This window comes from Geotrypetes seraphini, chromosome 1 (assembly GCF_902459505.1).
Source record: "Geotrypetes seraphini chromosome 1, aGeoSer1.1, whole genome shotgun sequence".
In the NCBI taxonomy this organism is placed as follows: Eukaryota; Metazoa; Chordata; class Amphibia; order Gymnophiona; family Dermophiidae; genus Geotrypetes; species Geotrypetes seraphini.
The window spans coordinates 446,333,235-446,359,247 of record NC_047084.1 but is presented as its reverse complement, the minus strand read 5'-3'; the positions used below and the strand labels follow the sequence as shown (position 1 = coordinate 446,359,247).

At 41.0% G+C, this 26,013-nt stretch overlaps 1 protein-coding gene across 3 annotated transcripts in view; it reads right to left on the bottom strand.

The window, feature by feature from the left end:
* The window catches only part of SH3GL2 (SH3 domain containing GRB2 like 2, endophilin A1), a 265,872-nt gene that overhangs the window by 8,235 nt on the left and 231,624 nt on the right, over positions 1–26,013 (bottom strand). For all 3 annotated transcript variants that reach the window (XM_033920569.1, XM_033920579.1, XM_033920589.1), the window contains one exon: positions 6,211–6,341. In XM_033920569.1, the coding sequence (XP_033776460.1) occupies positions 6,211–6,341 (131 nt within the window). The remainder of the gene's footprint in view (positions 1–6,210; positions 6,342–26,013) is intronic.

The following is a 26,013-nucleotide window of genomic DNA, read 5'->3' as shown; positions in this document are numbered from 1 at the left end:
TCATCAAAATTCAACCATAGCAACCCAGTTAATAGTGTGTAATTTATCAATTTTATAACCCTATATATAAATACCAATTCATGCAAGCATTTTTGTATGTGTAGAATCCTCAGCAGGCTGCTCATTTCTTTGTGTGCTTCCAATATATGAACTGCACGAGCTAATTTCTTCACCGGATCCTTTTTTTATGTATATACTAAAACACCCATAGTGATATTACTTAGAAATAATTTCAAAGCCGCGCGGCAACAGCTCCGAAGCCCTTTAAATCTCTATGGGCTTCGGAGGTTTATAGAAGAGGGGGTTAGTATTTAATAAGAAGCGACATATGAAAACATGAATGTCGATAGTTTGGGGCACAGTAATTTATTTAAATTGGTTTGGGACCCGTTGACATCATATATTACTTCATTATAGTAGGTCTTTGATTATGAGTCAGTTTTTGTTTATTTTCGTACACATCCAGGGAAGGGGGGGGATTTTTCTGTCCTAATTTTGACCTTTGAGTATTTATATTTGGGGTGGATGGAAGAGCATTATTAGTTTGTGTAGGTTAAGGCTATTGGGAAAATCTATGTTTCTGTGTTGTATTGAATAATCATTGGGTGGGTGGGAAAAAATGATTTAATTATGTATATTTGTAAGTTGAATGTGCTTTTGTTGATTAATTGTATGTTATATATCTGTATGTTGCACTATTGCAGTTTGGAAAATCAATAAAGAATTAAAAAAAAAAAAAAGCGACTTATCTTCTTAATAAATCAAGGGAGCGCCTCCACCAGAACTACCTACCTAAACACTGCATAACATAAACGCTACCAACTAACATGATATTAATTCAATTATGTTGTATTTCTAATTCAGATGTATTGTAATTCTAATGGAAACATAGGGCCAGATTCTACAACAGCCAGCAAATGTTAGGCAGTGGTAGGCACCCCACCACCACCTGACTTCACTGGTTTAATTGGATTTAAGTGGCGCAATAATTGGTCACGCCATTAAAACCCAACTAAACCCTCATTTAAAAAAAAAAAAAAAGGCTGCCGCAACATGGCTTCCAAGAGCGGCACCTAAGTCCCTGGCGGCTAGCTGTGCATAGCGACACCATAGCCCGGAAGTGGGTGTGGTTAGGGAAGGCACCGGACTTCGGCGCCACTATGTGCTTCTGACCACGATTCAGGGCACCATAAATGTAGGCCTGTAAAACCCTGGCCTACATTTCCAGCACCTAGGATCCCTGGGATCCGCAATTCTGGCAGTAGCGCTTGTCAGTAATTGACACACAGCAGGTGCCCATTTTGTAAATATCTACCGTGGCAGGCGCTGCTTACAGAATCAGGGCCATAATGTCTCTCTTCTATCAAATGTTTATTCAACAGCACACTTCTCCCTTCATATTCGCGGGGGTTAGGGGCAAAGCTGGCCCGCGAAAACCAAAAACACCCCGCAAATAACTTTTTTCTATCTTATTCACGGTATTTTGGTTAAATCCCTTGCGAATACCGTGAAATCACAAACAAAACTTAGGGCTCCTTTTACAAAGGCGCGCTGGCGGTTTAACGCGCATAATACCGTGCGCTAAACTGCCAGCTGTGCTAGCCGTATTCGCCTCCTCTTGAGCAGGCGGTAGTTTTTAGGCCAGCGCGGGGGTTAATGCATGATGAAAAGTCACGCGCGATAACCCTGCTAGAGCGGCTTGATAAAAGGAGCCCTTATTGTTCATATTCATGATCGTTAAAAAAAAAAGTTATGTATTGCAGTTCTTGCATTGTACTGTACACTTTAGCAGTGCAATTCAAGTACTGTACAGTATTAAAGCATGGCTCATATACAGTACTGTAATGTTAAACATAACAATTTAACACGTACCTATCTCTTAACAGAAAAAAAAAGAGAAATTCTCTCTGCACGCTGAAGCAAGTGCTGAAAAAAGCGCCAAACTTTTTCTTGGCACTCCAGGATGATATCATTTGGGGGTTGGAGCCAGCAAGATAAAAACCACAAATAATTGACGTCACGCGTGTTGAACCCACAAATATGGAGGGAGAAGTGTATTCTGTTTTTATGATATCCTCACTATAGTCTACCTGTTTTGTACTAGAGAAGAACACGGTGACAAAATTCATCACCGTCCCCACCCTCGCGGATAACCACAGGAAACCATCTCCATGTCATTCTTTAAGGAGCGGGGGACGAATCAGAGTATGAATAGGGACAGCCACTGACCCTCAAGCCTTGCATTGAAGAATGCTGCTGTAGAAGGACTGAGGTTGAGATAGACACTAAAGAATGATAGTCTCTGGTATCCAGAACAGATAGTGTGATGTCATAATGCCTCATTCCACCAATGCCTAAGAGCCAACCTCATCAGTGATGTCACAATGGCTTCACTGTCCTATACTTGGCTCACATAAGAATCAGAGAATGAATGGGCACAGCCACTGACCCTCAAGCCTTGCATGGATGAATGCTGGCGTAGAAGGACCGAGGTTGAGATAGACACTAAAGAATGACACGGGATGGTTTCCCACGGTTATCCGTGGGGACGGGGACGGTGATGAATTTTATCACCGTGTCATTCTCTATTTTGTACTTCAGAATTGTAATTCTTCTCATCATAATATGAGCTTCTCAATTTATAAATCGCTTTGAACCTATTTAGGCACAGAGCGATCTAGAAATTGAAGATAAGATTAGAGTGAATGAGCTGGCATTCCTGAAAGAATTGCGACAATCACTGTGAGACATCATTTCTGTTTAACTCCCACATATAATGTTACAATGAGCAACTGCCACGTTACATGTTGATGGTCAGAACAACTTGAAATGGTGTTTACATTTTCTGTGGGCTAAAATGGTGAGTACTGACATAATATGCTATTTAACCTCCTGGGGTTTCAAGAATGACTCATACAACCCCAGGATTGAAACAACTGCACTGGTTACCCATGCAGCAGAGAGTACAGTTTAAGATTCTCTCAATCATACAGCAAATCTTATATCACATTTCCCCAAGGGCACTAAAGGAATTTGCTTTGAAATCTATCAACCTAGAAAATGTTTGAGATCTGAAAATGGTATGAAGTTGAATTTGGAGGGTAAGATGTCTCTCATGTTAAGATTGGGGCAAAGATGCTGTCTGTAGTAGGTGCCAAGCTTTGGAATGCGCTGCCTGGTATTCAAACTAAATTTTAAGAAAACACAATTATTTGTTAATGCCTTCATGTGCTAATGCTATTTGCTGCTGAAGCCTTACCGTCCCGTAAATGTTTTTATGGGATTTTGTCTTTCCATCTTGTTGGATGAATTTGAAAGAAAGTTTTAATAATGATACTGTTAATGTTTTTATTGTGTTTGTTCTGTCGAAACATGTTTTAGTATTGTTAATATGTATGCATGTAATTTTGTAAACCGCATAGTTTTTATGCGGTGTATAAATTTTTAAATAAATAAAATTTTGGCCAGAGAGGACCATGCATTAATAAAAAGCATACAGGCTACTTTTTGTGGTTTTACAACAAATCCCCCCTATGATTACTGTGAAAATATTTACTTATAGAGAGAGCTGGCTGCTCTCTTTCAAAGTGGATATACTGGTTTTTCGGTGTGGTTAAGAACATAAGAACATAAGAAATGCCTCCGCTGGGTCAGACCCGAGGTCCATCGCGCCCAGCAGTCCGCTCACGCGGCGGCCCAACAGGTCCAGGACCTGTGCAGTAAATTTCTATCTATACCCCTCTATCCCCTTTTCCAGCAGGAATTTGTCCAAACCTTTCTTAAACCCCAGTACTGTACTCTGCCCTATAACTTCCTCTGGAATTGTATTCCAGGTGTCCACCACACGTTGTGTAAAGAAGAACTTCCTAGCATTAGTTTTGAATTTGCCTCCTTTCAACTTTTCCGAATGCCCTCTTGTTTTTTTATTTTCTGAAAGTTTGAAGAATCTGTTCCTCTCTACTCTCTCTATGCCCTTCATGATCTTGTAAGTCTCTATCATATCCCCTCTTAATCTTCTCTTTTCTAGGGAAAAGAGTCCCAGTTTTTCCAATCTCTCAGCGTATGAAAGGCTTTCCATCCCCTTAATCAGTCGTGTCGCTCTCCTCTGAACTCTCTCGAGCAATGCCATATCCTTCTTAAGGTACGGTGACCAATACTGGACGCAGTACTCAAGATGTGGACGCACCATTGCCCGATACAGCGGCATGGTTACAGTATCAAAGTGGTTCACAGATACTTATTTTGTATCTGTGGCAATGAACTCCTTGTGATTCTGGGCAGAGACATGCCCAGAGTCACAAGGCGTTAAAGTGAGATAATTAGGTAAATTTGCTAATGACACAAAGTTGTTCAAAAGGTGAAAAATTACAAGGGGACCTTGCGAGACTGGGCATCAACATGGCAGATAACATTTAATGTGAGAAACTGCAAAGTGATGCATATGGGAAAGAGGAACCTTCCGCTCAGTGTGCGGCTAAGAAAGCAAACAGAATGTTTGGAATTATTAGGAAAGGAATGGAAAACAAAGATGAAAATGCTTTTAATGCCCTTGTATCGCTTTATGGTATGGCTGCACCTCAAATACCGTGTGCAATTCTGGTCGCTGTATCTCAAAAAAGATATAGTAGAATTAGAAAAGGTACAGAGAAGGGCAACAAAAATGATGGGACGACTTCCCTATGAGGAAAGGCTAACATGACTAGGGTTTTTCAGCTTGGAGAAGAGACGGCTCAAGGGTGTATTATAGAGATTTATAAAATATTGAGCGGAGTGGAAAGGGTAGATATGAATAATTGTTTCTTTCCAAAAATGCTAGGTGTAGGGAGCATATGATGAAGCTACTATTTAGTAGATTTAAAACAAACTAGAGAAAATATTTCTTCACACAACTTATAATTAAACTCTGGAATTAATTCCTGGAGAATGTGGTGAAATCAGTTAGCTTAGCAGGGTTTAATAAAGGCTTGGCTAATTTCCTAAAAGAGAAGTTCATAGGCCATTATTGAGATGGCCTGGGGAAATCCATTACTTATTCCTCGGATAAGCAGCATAAAATCCTCGCCCTTTTTATTTGTTTATAAATTGTATTTAACCCTTTATTTTTTTTATCTTCTGTGTTTGGTTGGTCTAAAGTTATTTTAACCATCTGGTTTGATTAATGTGTTTTTCTTTTTACCCCAATTTTATCATTATTTGTAAATCGCATTGAATTACGATTTTGCAATCAAATCAAATTTTTATTAAACTTGAAACTAGGAACTTGGGACCTGGGTTGACCACTGTTGAAAACAGGATACTGGGTTTCCTGGACCTTCGGTCTGTCCCAGTATGGCAATTCTTATGTTCTTATTGAAGGAAAGAATGAGGGATCAGTTGGGAGAAAATAGAAAAGACGAATTCAAGTGGGGAGGGTTAGAAGGTATAGAGTGAAAAGGGACGGATGGATGCAAACCAAAAAGATATTAGGTGTGTTAATTGTCACAATGCTACTTAATGACTTAATTTAGATTGCCAGTCCCCCCTCCCCAAGACTCCACTGCTTTCTTCTTCATGTACCCCCTGAAATATGGTAAAAACCTGGAGTGGATTAGATACAGAACAATGGCAAACAGAAAAAGTTATTAGTGGATAAAACAGCTGTAGGGTTTTTTGCAATAAGTGGATCTGGATAAAATATCCATGTTCAACTCCTCGTGGTCCTCTTACTGTGCCTTGAAAATATGGTGTTGATAGACTACTACAACTACTACTATTTATCACTTCTATAGCACTGAAAAGCGTATGCAGTGCTGTACATTCAACATTCAACAGATGGTCCCTGCTCAGAAGAGCTTACAATCTAATTTGGACAAACAGGCAGGACATATAGGGAGGGGCTGGGGAGTTTCTGGCAGAGAATGAGGTGATTTTTGGCGAGTGGGAGTTAGGAGTTGAAAACAGCATTAAAAAGGGGGCTTTTAGCTTGGATTCGAGTACTGCTAGAGACGTCACCTAATGTAAGAACTCGGGCAGTTTGTTCCATGCACACGGCGCAGCAAGATGCAAGGGCCGAAGTCTGGAGTAGGCAGTGGAGGAGAAGGGTACTGAAGAGGAAAAATATGAATGGGGAGCAGACATACACATTCACATGGTAAATGAATAAGCTGCCATCCTTTTGGAAAATAGACTAATAAAGAAGACGCTTGTCACCAACTTTTTCCACACATTTACCTGTTGGTCTTGGAGTGGTGGCTTGGGATAACCCTCCATTATGTTGGCTGTTGTCGCCCGAGACAAGTTCCAGGCTCATGCGAGGCTTTGGTATGTATTCTCTTCTAGGCTGATTTGACGTCTCTCTAATTCTGCAGAACACAAAGTGAGAATAGATTAAAGTTTTGTTGTAAATTAATTGTAAACCGTCGTATTAACAGTAGATTAGAACCAGCATCAAGGAAACGTCAACCTGGTATCCGCCGGCCCATAAACCAACCCACAAACCCTTCCATCCATTCGAGATTTTGCCGTTGAAACTCAAAAATTATGATCATCTGACCACCGCCCCTCCCAAGATATTATTGTAAAAAATATGTAGTTGGACCCCTTGGGAGTTGTTTAGAAGAATCTCCTTCAGTAAACGGAGGCATCTAAACACGAAGACATCTTACTACTGAGCTGCAATAAGCACTAACATGTGTTTACCACAGGGTGCACTCAGACGTCCTGCGCTAGTTTTTGGATCAGCGCCCGCGTCTCACGTACTAAAAAAAAAAAAAAATTCCAGAATTTCTATTTTAGCGCCGGGGCAGAGCATAGGTGGGTTTTGCATTAATCAGTTTGCGCAGCTACATTGCCACACGCTAACCGATTGGCGCATAGTTAAGTGTGTGAGCCCTCACCACCTAGAAAATACTGTAGGTGTCGGTAAGTGCTCACATGTTACTGGCCACACGCTAATGGGGAAATTAGCATGCGGACATTAATGGGAATAAAGGAAAATTGGGCCTTTTTACTGATGTGCTAAAAGTAGCCTCGGCGTACAGGAAAGACCCGCACTGGTGATCGCGCCGGCCATTTTTTAGCACAGCGTAGCAAAAAGCTCCGTAGATTGTACATATATGTAAATGGCCATTTCAAAATGCGGCTGTTTAATTGGAGAATCATACCACGCAGAGATTTCAAGGGGACATGGTGAGGAGCATGATTCATGGGTGGGAAATAAATTTACACTTACAATGCATTACATATACTGTATTTTTTGTTCCATAAGATGCACTTTTCTACCCCCAAAAAGGGGGTGCGTCTTATGGAGTGAATACACCTCCGCTGCTCCCCCCCAGCATTCTGCTGCTGCTCGTGGCCCCCCCTCCCGCCGCTGCTGGTGCTGCTCACCACCCTTTTACCTACTCGCCGCCACAGGAAAGGAAGAGAAGGGCCGGCGGCATGCAATTGTGCCTACAAGTCTTGCCCCGACGTCAATTCTGACATCGGACAGAAGGTCTGGGCCAGCCAATTGCTGGCCTGGACCTTATTTCCGATGTCAGAATTGATGTTGGGGGGAAGGCTTGTTGGCTTGATTGCACGCCGCTGGCCCTTCCCTTCATGGAGTTGCGGCAGCAGTGGGCCAGCGGCAGACCAGGGAGGAGGAATTGGCGCGGGAGGGAGGAAGGCAGGCAGGCTTCGGTGTGGGTGGGAGGAGGCAAGAACTCAGGACATAGGAAGGAAGGAGGGGAATAAGAAAGAGATAATTGGGATAAAGGAAGGAAAGGAAAGAAGAATAGAAGGAAGGAAAGAAAGATCTAGTGAAGAAATCACCAGACAACAAAGGTAGGATTTCAATCTAGTGATCAAAATCTGCTGCAGTATATTTGTCTATTTTTCTAGGGGGTGGTTCAGAGGCACAATTTAGTTCAGAATATTTTTTTCTTGGTGTTTCCTCCTCTAAATCTAGGGTGCGTCTAAATCTAGGTACGTCTTTTGGGCCGACATATACGGTACTTATTCCTCCGGATCCTGTATACTGCGATCAAAGTTATACACACACACACCTGTATGCAATGCCAATTTGTGCATGCAGCTTAATTGTTTAAGAAGATAATCATCGATGATAATTACCATTTAACAAGCCATTATTGGCACTAATCAGAATTTACACACCCAAATTTCTATGCATACTCTATAACAGGGGTTTCAAAGTCCCTCCTTGAGGGCCGCAATCCAGTCGGGTTTTCAGGATTTCCCCAATGAATATGCATGAGATCTATGTGCATGCACTGCTTTCAATGCATATTCATTGGGGAAATCCTGAAAACCCGACTGGATTGCGCCCCTCAAGGAGGGACTTTGAGATCCCTGCTCTATAAAGAGATGTGTATAAATTCTAGAATGCAGATCTCAAAAGGGGCGTGGCCAGACAAGAAGCATTTATTTATTTAAGAAACATTTTTAATCCGCCTTTATCCAAGGTGGCTCACAAATTGCCATACATAATAAAATAAACACTTTAAAAGGAGACGTACGAGTAGAGGAAAATACAAAGTCACAATGTTACATCATCGCATCTTCATCAGGACTACATCTGAGCAATTATCAAGCAACATCATTCTTCAATGTAGTACACAGCTGTCCAATAAAAACATAACTCAAAAGAAGTTTTATATTCACTTAAAGAAAGCTTGGACAAACAGATGGGTTTTAAGCTACTTCCTGAATTGCAGAGGATTTCCACAAGAACGTAACGTTCCAGACAAAGCATTCCACATCGATGGTCCGGCTATAGAGAAACAGGAACTCTTTGTTCGTACATAATGAGTATTATTCTCTCTTTCTGTGTCCAACAACCTGTGACTCAGATCTCAGCTTCCGTGGTGGAATGTACAATTTCAAACATTTTTTCTGATAGTATGGCAGACAATCATAAGCACCCTGGTGTAAGAGTTTCAGGACTTTAAATTTAATAGGCATGCATGGGTCATGAACATTCCTAAAAGATGCAAAACCCAAACAAAACTGCAGAAAATGTACAAGGTGCAGGAATTTATTCAATAAAAGTCTTAAAAAAACATATGTAATAGCATCAATTAAAGTAATAAAAATAATCATAATTGTATCCACTTGTGGACTAGAGGAAAGTTTATTACCTTGAACCAAAGATTCCTGGGTTCAACTCCTGTGCCTGGTTCTTGTTGTAGAGCAGAGGTGTGAAGTCCCTCCTTGAGGGCCGCAATCCAGTTGGGTTTTCAAGATTGCCCTAATGAATATGCATGAGATCTATTTGCATGCACTGCTTTCATTGTATGCTAATAGATCTCATGCATATTCATTAGGGAAATCCTGAAAACCCAACTGAATCGCGGCCCTCGAGGAGGGACTTTGACATCACTGTTGTAGAGCGTACCGGACCCAATACAGTCCGTGTTTTGAAAAACACTTCTTCCTCAGGGGTCCAAGATGTCCAGTACATAGAATTTCAAGAACCAAATGGATGAAAATAATTGTACAAAAATTCACTGTGTTACTCAGTGCAGCTTTACACACAGGAGAGCTCCTCGCCCGTTTCCTTTGAATTTTTGTACTGGACATCTTGGACTCCTTAGGAAGAAGTGTTTTTTGAAACAATTATGATTAATTTTATTACTTTTATTGATGCTATTACACATGGGTTTTTTTAATGACTTTTATCGAATAAATTCCTGCACCTTGTACATTTTCTGCAGTTTCATTTTGGTTTTGTGCATTGTATCTTCACTGCACTTCCTGTTGGTTTCTTTTTGCTTTGCATTCCTAAAAGATAGGCACACTATTATAGAATATGCCCGATCTGTGGGCACAATTAGGCACAGGCATTTTCACAGGCATAAATGCCAGCACTTAAATGTTAGTCACGTGGATGGGCACGATGTGTGATTCTATGCACTGAGCCCAAATTTAAAAGCACCAATTTTTTAGATAACATATACAGAATTTACGCCATTGTGCACTACTTACCCAAAGGCTTAGTGCGGAGTACAAACTCGAAAGAGATAACCTAGATATCTCCAGGGATCATAATTTCATTACATATAGGGCTCCTTTTACGAAGCCGCGTTAGCGGTTTTAGCGCACGTAGCTTTTTAGCGCGCACTAAACCCGCGCTACGCAGCTAGAACTAACGCCAGCTCAATGCTGGTGTTAGCGTCCAGCGCGGCCGGCAATTTAGCGGCTTCGTAAAAGGAGCTCATAGTAACAATAAGATTCAATTAACCAAGAATTCACCAAATAAAAAAAGTTTTCAATTTCCTAAATTTTAAATAGGATTCCAATCTATCATTAGGCAGAGAGCTCCAGTACATTGCAGCCTGGTATGAAACTGTCTCATAGGATAAACTAAAGAGATTAAGGATGACATAACTAGGAGTCAAATCATGAAGTATTTAAAAAAAAAAAAAAAATCATAGTATGAATTAAAAAATAACAATCCCCCTGAAATTCAGATGGCTGCAGTCAGCTTGGGGGTGGGGGCTTTCGCGGCCTAGGGGGGGGCAGGGGGGCATTGGGAGGAGAGAGAGCAGGCTCGAGAGGATTGTTTAATTTTATTTTAAAAGAAAAACATTATGCTTTCTCTTCTGACCCCTTGCAAACATGTTCCCCCTCCCCCTAGGTGTGAAAGCTCCCTGATGACCCCCCCACTCCCACTGTCTAGGTAGGCAAGCCTGGGCCTACCTTTGACCGTGGTGGTCCTATGGGGGCAGAAGCGCAGCCCCCTCACTCATGCCTCTTGCCACAGCTCTTCAAAATGGCTGCTGCTGAACCACCCGGGATAAAAGTAGGCCTGGGGAGGCCCACCTAGACAGTGGGGGTGGGGGGTCATCAGGGGAAATATGTTTGCAGGGGGGTCAAAAGAGAGAGCATAATGTTTTTCTTTTTCTCTCTCCTCCCAATCCTCACAACATGCCCCCCTGCCCTCCCCCTAGATCGTGAAAGCTCCCACCCCCACGCTGACTGCAGCCAAATGAATTTCAGAGGGAAGTTGCGTCAGAGGAGAAGCTTCCGCCCACACACATGTGACTGCAGACAGGCAGGCTCGGCTGACTTGAGCAACTTACTTTACTAACATGCCGCGAAGGTAAGGGGGAGGGAGGGAGGGAGATAGATTCTGTAGGTAGGAAGGAAGGAGGGGACTGCGCGCGATCGGTGACCGTGCGCGTTCCCTCCCTTAACTGCGGGGACAAGACCATTCACCGCTCCACAGGGCTGTGGATGGCCTTGTCTCCATGCCCACAGGGAGCACTTCCCCCCCCCCCCCCGTTTCGGTGGGTATCAGCCACCGTGTCATTTTCTACACTGAATATGCCGCAGTGCTGCTCTTGACCTGCCCAATTTTTAGTTGGGTGGTCTGAGAAGATATTCAACGGCACTCTCCAGTTAAGTGATGCTGAATATCCCCCCCTTAGGAAGCGGCAAGCAATTTAAGTGGGCCGCTTAAATCGTTCTGAATATCAGGCCCAATGTGTCCAATCAGGCAACCAATGAAGTTCAATGAGAAATAGAGTAACCCTAGTCATATGGTGAGCATTGAACAATAATCTACTCACCATATTTTGACAGAGTTGCAAACAAGCATAGGGCTTTTCAGTACAACCTATATATAGAAGATTGCAATAGTCCAGGGAACACAGTATGAGTACCTGGCAGAGCAGCCAAAAACTTCCAGGCAAGAAATACCTCCTAACACATCTACAGGTTTTAAGTTTACAAAAAACACCCTGAACCACCTTACTTATATGAGGTTACCTAGTCAATGACCGTCTAAAATAACACCTAGTACTCATAAAGAGGATTCAATCCCAAATTATATATATCCCCATTTTACAAAGAGATTACATGTTTATGAGGGGAAAAAAATTCCCCGTCAGATTTTACACCAATAAAGGCACATAATAAATTTTTGAAGATGCTAGTTTTGACCAGGGACGAAGGGAGAAATTCTCATTAATCTCCCATTGTTTATTTCTGCCTGGTTTCACTTTTTGCTTTTCTAATCCTGTTCAGAACATACCCCCAACAAACCCCCCTGAAATTTAGACACACTGCAGACAAACAGCATTAAAAAAAATAAATCTAAAAACCATGTTTCAAAAATGGCAATTAAATATGTGGAGGGGCATAATCAAAAGGGACATCCAAGTCCGTTTGCGTCTAAGTCGCAAGTCGTCCAAAGTAAAAAAACAGCCTAGGACACATTTTCGAAAAATACGTCAAAAATTTTTTTTGTTTCGAAAATCGTCTAATTATACATCCTGCCGATCTGATCGTCCAAGCCGCTAAATCGTCCATCTTTATACCACATTTCCGTCCAACTTTACATCCATGTCCAAAACGCCTAGAACAAGACCTGTTGGACGTGGGAGGGGTCTGCAAAGTGATGGACTGAACACCCAGACATGGCACCTAAATAGTGGGGTACCTTACAGGGCACTGCTGTGAACTTCACAAAAAGGGTGCCATGGCTTCTCCTCACTACAGCTCCCTTATAGGTCATAGTGAGCCCCCCAAACCACATCCAGAATCCCCTAGACCCACTTATCTACCACCCCAATAGCCTTTACGACTGCAGGAGCCACTTATATGCCAGTACAAAAGGGTTTTGGGGGTGTATAGGGGAGTGCACATGTTTCAGTATCAATGTAGTGATTACAGGGGCTTATGGGCATGGGTCCTCCTCTGCATGAGTCCCTAACCCACCCCCAAGATGGCTTAAGCTGCCTCTGTGCTGGACGACTATGCTTTCCTATGCCAGGCTGCCAGGTGATGATGGTCTGGAGGCTGAATTTTAAAGATGTGATTAACATTTTTATGGGAGTGGGGGGGGTCGGTGATCATTGGGGTAGTGTGTGGGGGTCTGTGTTATGTGTTTTCAGTGCTTATCTGGTGACTTTAGGTGGGTTTTTGTGACTTAGACCATGTTTTACCTGGTCTAAGTCACAACGTCCAAGTTCTGTCGATCTTGGGCTGTATAACTTTCGGTTATACATGCTGTACGACTAAGTCTAAGCCAGTCCACGTCCCGTCCAACTCCCGCCCTCGACACTCCTCCCGAAGCACCCCGTTTAACTTTGGTCGTTCAGCGGCACTATGAAGGCCTAGGTTGTTTAGAAATACGTCCAAAACTAAACTAAACTAAACCTTAAGTTTATATACCACATCATCTCCACGGATGTTGTGGAGCTCGGCACGGTTTACAAGAACTTAAAATAAAGGAAGAGAAGGAAAAAAAAAAAGGCTTACATGAACTTATATAGAGAAGAGAAGAGTAAGGGGGGATAGAATTACATTTTAGTGAAAAGCCAGGTTTTCAGTTGCTTGCGGAATAATTGGAGGGAGCCCAGGTTCCGCAGCGGGGTAGTAAGGTCGTTCCAAAGACCTGTGATTCTGAAGAGAAGGGATTTTCCCAGTTTGCCTGCATAGCGAATACCGTGTAGAGAGGGGAAGATAATTTATAACTTTGGGCGGGTCTGGTAGAGTCAGGACTCGAGGAGTTATAAGATAGTGGGATTAAGGGAGGAAGGATGCCGTGAATGATCTTAAAAGCCAGGCAGGAGCATTTGAAATGAATTCTGGAAATCACTGGGAGCCAGTGAAGTTTGGCTAGGAGTGGGGAGACATGGTCAGACTTGCATTTTGCAAAGATCAACTTGGATTAGCTGGAGTCTTTGAAGACTTTTTTTTGATAGGCTTAAGTAGATGGCATTGCAGTAGTCTAATTTGGAGAGGATGATGGATTGGACAAGGACGGCAAAATGTTGTTGGCGAAAATAGGAGCTTACTTTCCTCAGCATGTGGAGGCTGAAAAAGCATGATTTAGCCAAGGAGTTGAGGTGGTCATTGAGGGAGAGAGAAGAATCGATAATGATGCCAAGGACCTTGCTTGAGAACTCAAGCTGCAGTGCAGCGCCTGAGGATAGTGCGAAGAGGGTGGGCAGGTGTTCTAATTTTGGGCCGAGCCAGAGTAATTTTGTTTTTGATTCATTCAATTTCATCTATACCGAGAAGGAACAGGAATGGAGTCTCATTATGCAAGCTGTAATGTTTTCGTGGAGGTTGGTGAGGTTCTGGTCTGTCTCAAGGAGGACAAGGATGTCATCAGCGTATGTGTAGATTGTTTCAAGTTGGGATAATTGGAGGAGTTTCAGGGAGGACATATAGATGTTACAGAGAATAGGGGATGGGGGTGATCCCTGAGGGACAGATAACTCCCTACTACCAAAAACTCCACTGGCTGCCCCTGGAAGCAAGAGTGCTGTTCAAATTTGCCTGTCTCTGTTTCAAATCCATTCTTGGTTCGGCCCCCCATGTACTTGGTTCCCCATTTTAACTTAGATTGTTCATCCAGACCCACATGCAGAGTACATTTGTTTAACCATCCAACACTAAAGGCCTGCCGTTATTATTATCGGCACTTGGATGTATTTGGGAAATGTTCATCCAAGTGCCGACTTAGGCCGGTTTTTGGACGTTTTTCTCTTTCGATTATGAGCCCCTTAGCAAATAAAACATCCAAATGCCACTTTATGTCACTGTTTGGATGTTTTTCTCTTTTAAAATGAGTTACATTGTTAGCAACTGTATTGTGATAAGAACATAAGAAGTTGCCTCCGCTGGGTCAGACCAGAGGTCCATCGTGCCCAGCAGTCCGTACCCGCGGCGGCCCATCAGATCCATGACCTGTTAGGTGGTCCCTGACTTTTCCTATAACCTATCTCTACTTCTATCTGTACCCCTCAATCCCCTTATCCTTCAGGAATTTATCTAAATCTTCTTTGAACCCCCGTAGCATTTGGATTCGTCTTTTTCTTTGGATCAAAAGTATGTGCATTCATTATGTTTCCTCCGCTGCATTGTTAAAGCTATGAAAACCCAGAAAGTTTAAAACAGCATCGAAAACCTGTTACTTTGGTGAGACATTCCTTATTAGCTGATGAGTGATGTTCCTGTTCTCAATACCCTTCCTTCTGTGTCTTACTAAATTAAACTATTAACTTAAATCATTTAGTCAATCTATATTCCTATATGATTATTCTCTATTCATGATTGTAACATAGGCTGCCTTGTATATCTTTCCCTGTCCATTCACTCCTGTCCTTATTCTTCCATTGCAAACTGCTTAGATTTTATCTTTAGCTTTGCGGAGTATCAAATAAACATAAAATATGAAGAAGCACCAGAAGAGAGGTGCCAGAACAGCCAGGTCAACTGGAGGAGGTAACGGGTGAAATATCAGTGAAGAACAAGGTTTCACACAGGAGACGAGAGCAGCAAAGGCAGGAGACAAAGGCCTGGAGGACGGGGAGCTGGAGACTGAGCACCTGGCTTCTGTGGAGATAGATATAAATGCCGGGATCCAGGAAAAAGAGTGATTAGGTTAAATCTGACACCCAAAGTAAAAAGCATGATAAGATCGATAAAGCCAAAGACTGCATAAAAGGACCATCTACTGATATCACAGAAAGAAATTAGATACAATATAGTGCAACAAAAATCATTATTCAGAGGCTCCTACCAACAAGGACAAAAGACCAGAAGAAAAAGAGAAAGATAACAACTCATCCTGAGGAGAACATAAAATAACTGTGTGCAAAGATGTCACTGTTAGATGAGTATCTTTAAAGCAAGGGTCCCCAACCACCAGGCCGTGAACTAGTACCGGGCCATGGGCTGTGCTGAACTGAGCCACACAGAAATTTTTATTTTATTTACATTACAATAATAATAATAATAATTTTATTCTTATTTACTGCCAAAGCCGTAGTAGTTAGAGGCGGTTTACAACAAAGAAGAGCTTGACAATCAGCGAATATAGGTACAATGTAAAGTCATCCAAAAACAGGTGAGCAGGATACAGAGGTAAGGCATAAGAGATCTTCCTTCTAGGCTTCCGGGTCAGCTGTGTATAGGAACCGCAGCTGCAGCTTTGTGAAGAGAAGTGTGGCTGGGAGGAGGGAGTTGGCCAGAACAGGTCACTCATCGTCTCACTTATAAAATACTCCTTCTCATCTTTAAAACAAAAACTCTAACCAACCAGCATTTATAAATAAACTTTTGATCCCACACTCATCATCCAGGACCCTCCAATCTAACAATCAAAACCTACTTTCCATACCGTCAATATGCAAACTGTTTTACGAAACTACTCGTAAATCCATTTTTTCATTTACTGCCCCTTCTTTGTGGAATGCCCTCCCATTAGATGCTCGATTAGAGAACTCGCTTGGAAAATTTAAAACCAAGCTCAAAACTTTTCTCTTTAAAGATGCCTTTACTCTTTAGTACCAGCTTCCGCTTCTCAGACTTCTAATTTCTGTGAAGCTCTGAAACATCAAACACTTCTTCTGAAGCGATCCCCTCCCTAATGTCTTGCCACTCCCCTTTTACCTCCCCGTTTTTATTAATTTTACTTTGATGTATTTTAAACAACTTCTCCTTTCCCAACTTCCCTTTTTTTCATGTACATTAATGTGAATTTGCCTAGTATTCTAATATATGACAAAATATTGTTTTTATTTACCAATTTTAACAGTTTTCTACAATTTCTTTTATATTGTACACCATTTAGACATTTGTTTTGATAGATGGTATATCAAAAATAAACAACTTGAAACAGATAAATACCCGCGGGTGGGAGGCACAAACTTGGGACACAAAAGAGAGGGCGGGAAGGACAAAGAGGGGAGCATTGGGACATGAGAGAGAAAGAAGGCACGTTGGGACACAGAAGGGAGGGAGCACAAACTTCGGACAAAGGATGGAAAGAAAGAAGAAGGGAGGGTGGAATGAACTTGGGACATAGGATGGAAGAATGCTGAACTTGGGGCATAGGAGTGAAAGAGATGTTGAGGTGGGGGAGGGAATAGAAAGGGTGAATTGTTTGGCATGGGTATCTGAGTGAGAAGGAAAGGGAGATGGTGCACATGGGGAAATGAAGAAAGAGGAAAATTGTTGGGCATAGGGATGGGACCATCTAGTTGTAGGGAAACATGTTAAGGGCTCCCACTGATTCTGCATTATGGTGAGTTGTATTAATATATATATATATTTTTTTTTTAAGTATTTTCAACATATTACATCCATTTAAACATAATAAGATATGGATTTCAAAGTAATTTATACATCATCCAAAATCAAATTAACTACTTAAGGTGAATATCCATCTAGCCCACAATTGAAGGAAGACAACTCTTATAATTCAGATAACATAAAGAAATCAAAAAATAGGAATAGAAGGAGGAAAATAAACTTTCCCCCCTTCACAACCTATATACCTTCATATGGCGCTACACTTATATATAACCCCACTGAGAATTGCTAATAACTAGTCTTGTTTCTTTCCCTTAAGAAATAATTCTAATTGAAATGGGTCCCAAAAAACATAATCTTTGTTTTGAATATGCAACAAACATTTACAGGGAAATTTAAGAAAAAACATTGCACCAATTTCAAGAACTTTAGGTCGCAAAGCCAAAAAGGCTTTTCTCCTATGTTGAGTAGCCTTTGCCACATCAGGAAACATTAAGACCTTATCTCCACAGAATTTTGCCTCTCTATTTTGGAAATATAATTTCAAGATTAAAGTTTTATCTAATTCATTTGCACAGGAAATTAACAAAGTAGCCCGGGTTTGGATCAATTCTTGAGAATCTTCTAGAAATTTTGTTAAATCTACATCTACAGCACTCAACTGATCCATTCCCCCTTCTACCAGAATTTTTTTTCTTTTGAGGTATATAAAATAAGTTAGAGAACATCAAAGTATCTGAGTTAACTACCCCAAGTATCTCCTTGAGATACCTTCTCAAAAGTATCTCAGGGGATAACAAATGGGTCAATGGAAAATTTACCAATCTTAGATTCCTTGCTCTAACCTGATTTTCACTCATTTCTAACTTATAATGAATATTCAAAGAATCTTTTGTAGATGCCACCATAGATGTCTGTAGATTCTTTATCTGCTTTCCCAAAGAGATTGTACGTTTATCTAGATTCCCAATGTTGGCATCTACATTCCCAATTTATCTACTACTGTACTTCTTTGGAGAAAACCTGAACTTGATTAGTAACTTTTCTCAACATTACCTTCATCCTCATATTAAGAGTCCACAAGGCTTTTAAAGCAACTTCCTCTGGATTTTCTTCCAGCCCCTCAGCCTGGCTAATTGTTCCAGGAAAAACTTGAGGCATCTGTGAAAATACAATCTCCAAAGCCTGCTGGGGGTCGGAGGCTTCAAAAGAAGCTGCTTGAGAGCCTATAGGTTCCAAGCCCTAGGAAGATCAGGAGGGAGGGGGAGAGTATGCTCTAGAGAGCTCAAGGAAGCTCCCGAAAATGAATCAGGTTTATCTATTGGCCTTAAAGTACCTGGTAATATCAAATGTTTGTCCATGGGTCCAGCCATAACCGGAGTTGAGACTCAAGGTTTCCCTTTACGTTTTCCCATTGCCAATCTAGGAACAAAATCCAAAGCAAAATAAACTTAAGCTTAACTTAGCTCTGCTTCTACTCCAGAGGCTCCAGTGGCTCCCAAGGGGCTCATAAGACGCATGACCTGCCCCTCAGGGCACGCTCCTCCAGCCATGCCCTGAGGCCACGTGCCACAGGAGGAAGCGTGTTCTTATCTCCCGGGCTACAGGATCCAATGGTCTCCAGTGCCTGTTGGCAATAGGCACTTTAATGTCGGGGAAGCACTCCGGAGAAAAACAGTAGGTAATAGCAAACACTCAGAAAAGTCCCTGCTTTCTAGATTCTCTGCGCCCTCCAGGAAAAGCTTCCTCCTGTATTAATATATTATAATATAATAATATTAGAAATAACGTACATAATATAAAATGTAATAATTACATTTATATTATATATATAATAATTAGATTATATATTATGCACTTTATTAATTATGTGCTTGAATTTCTCCCTCCCCCCCCCGGTCTATGGAAAATTTGTCTTGCATGAAATCGGTCCCTGGTGCAAAAAATAAAAAAAATAAAAAAAAGGCTGAGGTCTGCTGTTTTAAAGGATTTAAGGATACCAAAAACAATGAAAAAAAAAAAATAAGATATGCTGAAATGTCCGACACTAACTAAATTCATATTTTCCAGTAACAATTTGGAAAAAGACAAAAAAGCTGCAATTGTAAGAGAAAACAATCAAAAGTAAGCTTCTAGACAGAACCCAAAGAACTGAGAAAGAATATTAGTGAAGTTAACATTACTATTATTATTATTACAAGGGGCCGCTGAAAAGTTCCCAGCCCAACCCAGAAGAGAATGATGTGGAGTCATGAAACTTACAAGTTAATCCACACTTTTCATTTCGATGAAATGAAATGAATAGTGTCAAGAAAAGTGTGAAACAACTTGTAAGTTTCATGGCTCCACATCATTCTCTTCTAGGTTGGGCTGAGAACTTTTCAGCAGCCCCTCATATATTCTTTCTATGGTAGTAATAATAATAATAATAATAGCAGTTTATATACCGCAGTACCGTGAAGTTCTATGCGGTTTACAAAAGATTAAAAGAAGGTACAAATTGATTGAACTTAGGAGAGGTGTAAGAAAGAGATTAATAGGTCAAGAAAACCATTGTTGAGGAGAAAGCGAAATATGGGTCAGTTGTCTAGATACTTCAGGAACAGGTATGTTTTCAGACGCTTCCTGAATTCTTCATAAGTACGGTAATGGGCGAAAGCAATTGATCTAGATCTTTACCCCATAATGCTGCTTGATGTGAGAGAAGGTGTTCATGGTGTTTTTCTGTTTACAACCTCTGACTGGGGGGGAAACGAAGTTCGAATGTGAGCTTCTCTTGAGTTTGTTGGCTGAAAAGGTCAGTTATGTATTTAGGGGCAAGTCTGTATAGTACTTTGAAGCAGAAGCAGGTGAATTTGAACTTTACGCGTGCTTCCGTTGGTAGCCAGTAAAACTCCCGGTAGTAAGGTGTCACGTGATCGAATTTCTTTAGCCCGAAGATTAGTCTGACCGCAGCATTTTGCATTAATTGTAAACATCGCATGTTCTTTTGGAAAGTTGCTAGATATGCGATGTTACAGTAGTCAAGTTGACTTAGTACGAGGGATTGTACCAGGATTCTGAATGCTGACGTATCGAAATAAGATTTAATGGATCTCAGTTTCCAGAGAGTGAAAAATCCCTTTCTGATTAAGGAGTCCACCTGGTCTTTCATGGTTAGGCATTGGTCCAGAGTTACACCCAGTATCCTCATGGTAGACTGAATAGGGTAACTAAGTTCGTTAATGCATAGTGGTGTTTTGGTGTCAAGCGGATGTGGCAAAGCAACGAAGAATTTTGTTTTTTCTGAATTTATTTTGAGCTTGAAGTCTGTCATCCATTGTTCCATCACATTTATAGCTTCTGATGCCTTCGGAGTAAGTTTCGGAGATAGAGTTAGCAAATGGGATGATGATCGTAAAGTCATCTGCGTAACTTAATAATTTTATACCTAGCTGGGTTAATTGCAAGCCCAGCGAGGACATGTAAACATTGAAAAGCAGTGGGGATAGCGGTGAATTGGTACAACCAAAGCAGTCTATAAATTATATCCAGGTACTTTCTTCATCTCTAGTGGGCTCACAGTACAAGTTTTGTACCCTACCAATAGCTGAAACAGAAAGGTTTAAGAGAAATTTGCATAACCAGTGGGCACAAGAGAGAAATAGACTGACATATCGTACCTCCAAGGCCTCCAAAAACAGCAGTGGCAGCAGTGCTCTGAACGGGCTGTTTCTCAGCCTTCCCCGCCGGGGCCTTCCCTTTGCTGCATCAATCATCAGTGATACGGCAGAGGGAAGGCCCCGGCAAAGAAGGCCACGAAGTAGCCCATTTAGAGCGCTTTTGCCGCTGCTGTTTTTGAAGGCCTCGGTGGTACGATATGCCAGTCTCATGGTGGGAGGGTCAGTGGGGTTTTTCTGAATAGGGGGATGGGAGGGACAGAAAGTTACTGCACATGGAGATGGGTGAGAGGATCGGTGGGGTTCTGCTGCACAGGGGGATGGGAGGGAGAGGAAGGAAAGATGCTGCACATGGGGGGAGGGGAGTAAGCGCTGCCACCAGTGAATCGGGCAGCACTAGTGTCAGGGATGGAGTCGGGGAGTGTTTGGGACTTTTGGGAGGGGCTTCAGGGGTTGATCTTAATAGGGCTTATTTTTGGGATAGGGCTTATATTAGGAGCATCTTTAAAAATCATGCTAGGGCTTATTTATGGGATGGGTCTTATTTTCGGGGAAACACGGTAATAACAGACAGAAGACCTTTACTTCTAAAGGAAGACTCATGTAATATCTCCCATAACCTACCAACCAGTAATATATGCATGCCTACTTATCTACAGATACAATATATGAGTGTATAGACTTTATTAATAATGGAATCAAAGACAAGGGGATGCCGAATAAAGCTATCGTACTCAGCTGTAAGAAAACTAGAAACCTCAACGTGGCATGGATTGAATATAAAAAAGCCTTCAATAGCACTCTACGCTGTTTGAGAATAAATTGTACAGGGCACATCATGTTCAACATGAAAATGTGGCAGACAATGTGCTGTCTGAATTATAAAGAAGGGCAAAATGTCAAACTTTGCATCAGGATCCAGCAAGGAATATTTCAGGGAAATTACCTTTACGTGGGTATAAAGATCTTGAAAAATTGGATGCAAGTACAAGTAGACTCCTCCAAGCTTGAACTGAAAAGTTTACACATTCCCTCAACGGGACAAAAGTATTGTGCAATTTGGGACAATTTTTGGTCTTATTATGACAAAGAAAACAAAACCTAGAGGACTCTCAACCATTACTTTTCCCATGTAATATAATGTGTGAAGGGGCATTTTCCATCTTTAGAGGCTAGAGTAGCAGACTTGGAGGAGCTCAGACAGACAGAGAGATTTATAGAGGGGGCCCACAGGGACATATAGTAGAGACTTTCCACCTCCAGTTTGGCAACCTCTGTGTTACAATGGAGGAGCAAGGCCACCTACTACTACTACTACTGTTAATTATTGCTATAGTGCTACCAGATATACTCAGAGGTGTACAGAGTCATGAAGTAGACAGTAACTGCTCAAAGGAGCTTACAATCTAAATAAACAGGATGCCGTTGATACAGTTAGGGGGAATGGTTAATCTGCTGGCTAGGGCAGTGGGCAATAGAATTATGGATTGAAGGCTATATCAAAAAGGTAGGTTTTCAGTCTACCTTTAAACAAGGTACGGGAAGGGAATCGAGTAGTTTATTCCAGGCATATGGGGCAGCTAGATGAAAGGAACAAAGGAGAAGGGTAAAGCTAAGAGCAGCTGATCTGAGGAACAAAGTTCTCTGGAAGGTGTATAATGAGAGAGAAGAGAGGGTAGATATTGAGGGGCAACAGAATGAACACACTTGTAGGTCATCAATAGGAGCTTGAACTGTATGTGAAGGCAGAAAGGGAGCCAGTGAAGTGATTTAAGGACAAGGGTGACATGAGTGTAGTGAGGTTGGTAGAAGATGAGTCATGCAGCAGAGTTTTGCACAGATTGCAGGGGGCAGAGGCGGCACCGCAGGAGACCAGTTAGAAGTAGATTGCAGTAATCTAAGTGTGAGGTTACAAGAGTGTGGAAAAGGGTCTGGGTAGTGTGCTCACAGAGGAAGGGGTGAATTTTAGCGATGTTGTAGAGATAGAAGCGACAGGTCTTAGCAGTTTGTTGGATGTGCATAGAAAATGAAGGGAGAGCATCTCCATAGAAGCAGGAAGTGATCCTTTAGCCAGCACTTTCCCTCCAAGGAATGCAATATCTTCTTACACCAAGGATGTGTCTCCAGGCATTTCTTCTGAGAAGGTAAAGTTTAAAGAAGTGATAAATAGTAGTAGGAGGAGGAGGATGACCACTGTAGTTGGAGATTTGATCATTAGACACGTAGATAGCTGGGAAATTAAGGAAGGGTCATACCTTAATCCTTCCATTAGTCAGTTACTCAATCAGAGCACCTTTTTGGACATGACTGAAACAGATCTAGATAAAAATACCTTTCTTTTTAGACATGGAGGTTTATTCCCATTTCAAAATTATCCAAAACACACCTCTTTGTCATTTGGATGAACTACAGTATGAAACATCCAAATTCTGACTTTCCAAAATCCGCACCTAACCTAAATTCAATCAATTAGCTTAAATGGCATGGAAATTGACTGCCAAAACGATACAAGTATGGTGAAATTCAACTAACAACTAATATATAACTCCACCAGAAACGTGCTAGGAACTAAACATGAGATGTTAAATGCAACATAACATACTCACACAGGCTTATTCAAAAACTTAGAGGAGGAAAAAGTCTCAGAACCCAACCCTTGCCACCCAGAAAATGTGGCTAAAGGTGTCAAGGGTACTAACCTCACTGGCATTATAAAAAACCTCCTCTGTTGCTGAAAAAAAGTTCTGTGCGGTGCAATATTGTAAAATAACAAGATAGAAAAACAGACCACTTGTCCCTTTAAAACACGGGTTACTGAACATAAAAGTTGTTTATTACACAACAGACTGCAAGCCCTTTTGGCGACACATTGTTTAGAACACAACCATATTCCATACTATAGACAACTCCATTGGTTGCCTTTTGAGGCCAGGGTTTGGTTTAAATTTGCGACGCTCTGTTATAAAGCCTTACATGGTCAGGCACCTGGTTATTTACTAGAACAATTTACATTTTTAAAGGCGGTTTGTCCACTAAGGATAACTTCATTGTTTGTGTACCCTTCAGTATGAGGATGTCTTTACAAGAAATTTTTACATCGAACAATTGCATATCAGGCTGATAGTTGGGATTCAGAGCTGCGTATTTTGTTTGCTTTTTCGATTTCATATATGCATTTTCGAAAATTATTTTGTAAAATTCTTAGGAAAGTAAGAAAGATGATATTTCTCTTGTATTTCATTTTGATGTACAGTCTCTCGATGATGTAAACCGCATCGATCTGGAAGGTACTGCGGTCTAGAAATGTATTTTAATGTAATGTAATAGATTTGATGATCTACATTGCTGTATCATTGATCATGTACCAGAGGGTTCATTCAATAGAAAGAAGCGCCTGCTACAACTTGAGCAATTTTGGATACATGCTTTGAACAGTGAGGAACCTAAGGGCCCTAACTTAAAGTTGAAGTGGTGTCAATTTTTCTGAATGTCAGCACATAGTTTTTCCAAATGTCAGCATTTAAATTTTTCAAATGCTAGCACAGAGCTTCTCCGAGTGTCTGTAAATAGTTTTTGTGCTGTCAATATGTTTTGACACCTTTTGGGGAAGGCACAGGGCTGTGAGATCAGCCCGTGCCGTCACTTCTGGTATGTGAGGTCACACGCTCTTAATCTCAAGCCGGCAGTGGCATCGGCCATCTTTGAGTGCAAGGAGATGCTGCTTTTGCATTCCATTAAAAGGTACGCTTATTTTATGATATCAGCACAGATGAAAACAACAAGTCTACAAGTTTTTGACACTGTTTTTCTACCACAGGATCAATTGGCGATTTTCCATCCTGAGGCAGCATAAATTGTGAAACACTGGCCATCATTGGTGTGTTGATCGTTCACAAGAGATAAGTTGTTTTTCTATCTTGATATTGTTACAATATTGCACCGGATTATTGCACTGGATATTTATGCAAGTGAGGTTAGTACCCTTGACACTTTTAGCCACATTTTCTGGGTGGCAAGGGTTGGGTTCTGAGGCTTTTTCCTTCTCTAAATTTTTGAATAAGCCTGTGCAAGTATGTTATGTTGCATTTAACATTTCATGTTTAGTACCTAGCACGTTTCAGATGGTAAATGACTGCACCTTTGAAATTTATTGAATAACTGATTAAAAAAATTAAAATTAAAAGTTAGGCTCGGAATTCCACATGGCGCCTAGCAACGCCTAAGTGGAGGTATCTTCTGATGTCAGAGGTACCTGAAATGTAGGCATGGTTAGGGGTAGAGAATAGATATGGTTGACTTAGGCATCTGAGATTAGGTCAGGAAAGCCCTGGTTTATTATACCAGCGCCTACCTCTAGGATGCCTAGTGACGCCTAAGCATGCCTAGATGCCACTAGGCAGGATTCTATAAGTGGTACCTAATGGATGATTGACAATTGTTAGCCATTGTTTATAGAATCTGGCCCTAACAGTGTTAACAAATTTGAAAATGATATTTTAAAAAGGTTAGCTATCTACTACTAGTTCTAGTTTACATCCAATAAACTACAATTTGCACTACTCAGCTTTCCTTGAAAGAAATCTTAACAGAGTCAGATAAGTATCAATTTCAATATTTCCTTTTATGATAACTTTTTTGATATCTATGAGTCAAAAAAATTTTGGGTTTAAATTGATTTTGTCTATCAGGTCCCTAAAAGAACCAATCGGGTAAGTATTACTGTCTTTCAGGTTTTGGTTTTGGGATTTTTTTTTCTCTAAGAAGAAATAAAGTTTCATACATGTGCTTTGTTTTCCAACTAATTTTTGTCTTCCAACTTTCTCGATTATCTTCTTTTGTTAATTTGTCTTGGTGCTGAAGTTCTTTTTGTCAAACTTGGTCTTTTTGTACCTGTTCTAGCTTTAATATTAAATATAAGGAAAAAACTATCTTACCTCAAAGTGTGCAATTATTTTGGTGTTCCTGCCTATTAGACTCTTAGAATGAGAATATAATTAAAGAAAATCAAGAGATAAGCACAAATCCTTTTTCTATCAAATCATCTCTAGCTGTTTCCCTTTTCCCTGCTCTATTTAATAGGAAGAGCTTCTGGAAGGGCCTAAAGTTGTATCACACCAGCACTGAGACTTTACACTCAAAGTATTTCCTTTAAATGGGATTGTTCTCTGTTCAATCCTCACAGAACAGGTCTTGGTCCTCTTTTCAGAGTTAATCAGCTATAATTTGCTTCTCTGTGTAATTACACCTCTTGAGTGCACCAAATTAAAGTCACAGTACCAGAGTTACAGGTTTAAAATTTGTTTTCTGAGTATTCACTGCAAAATTA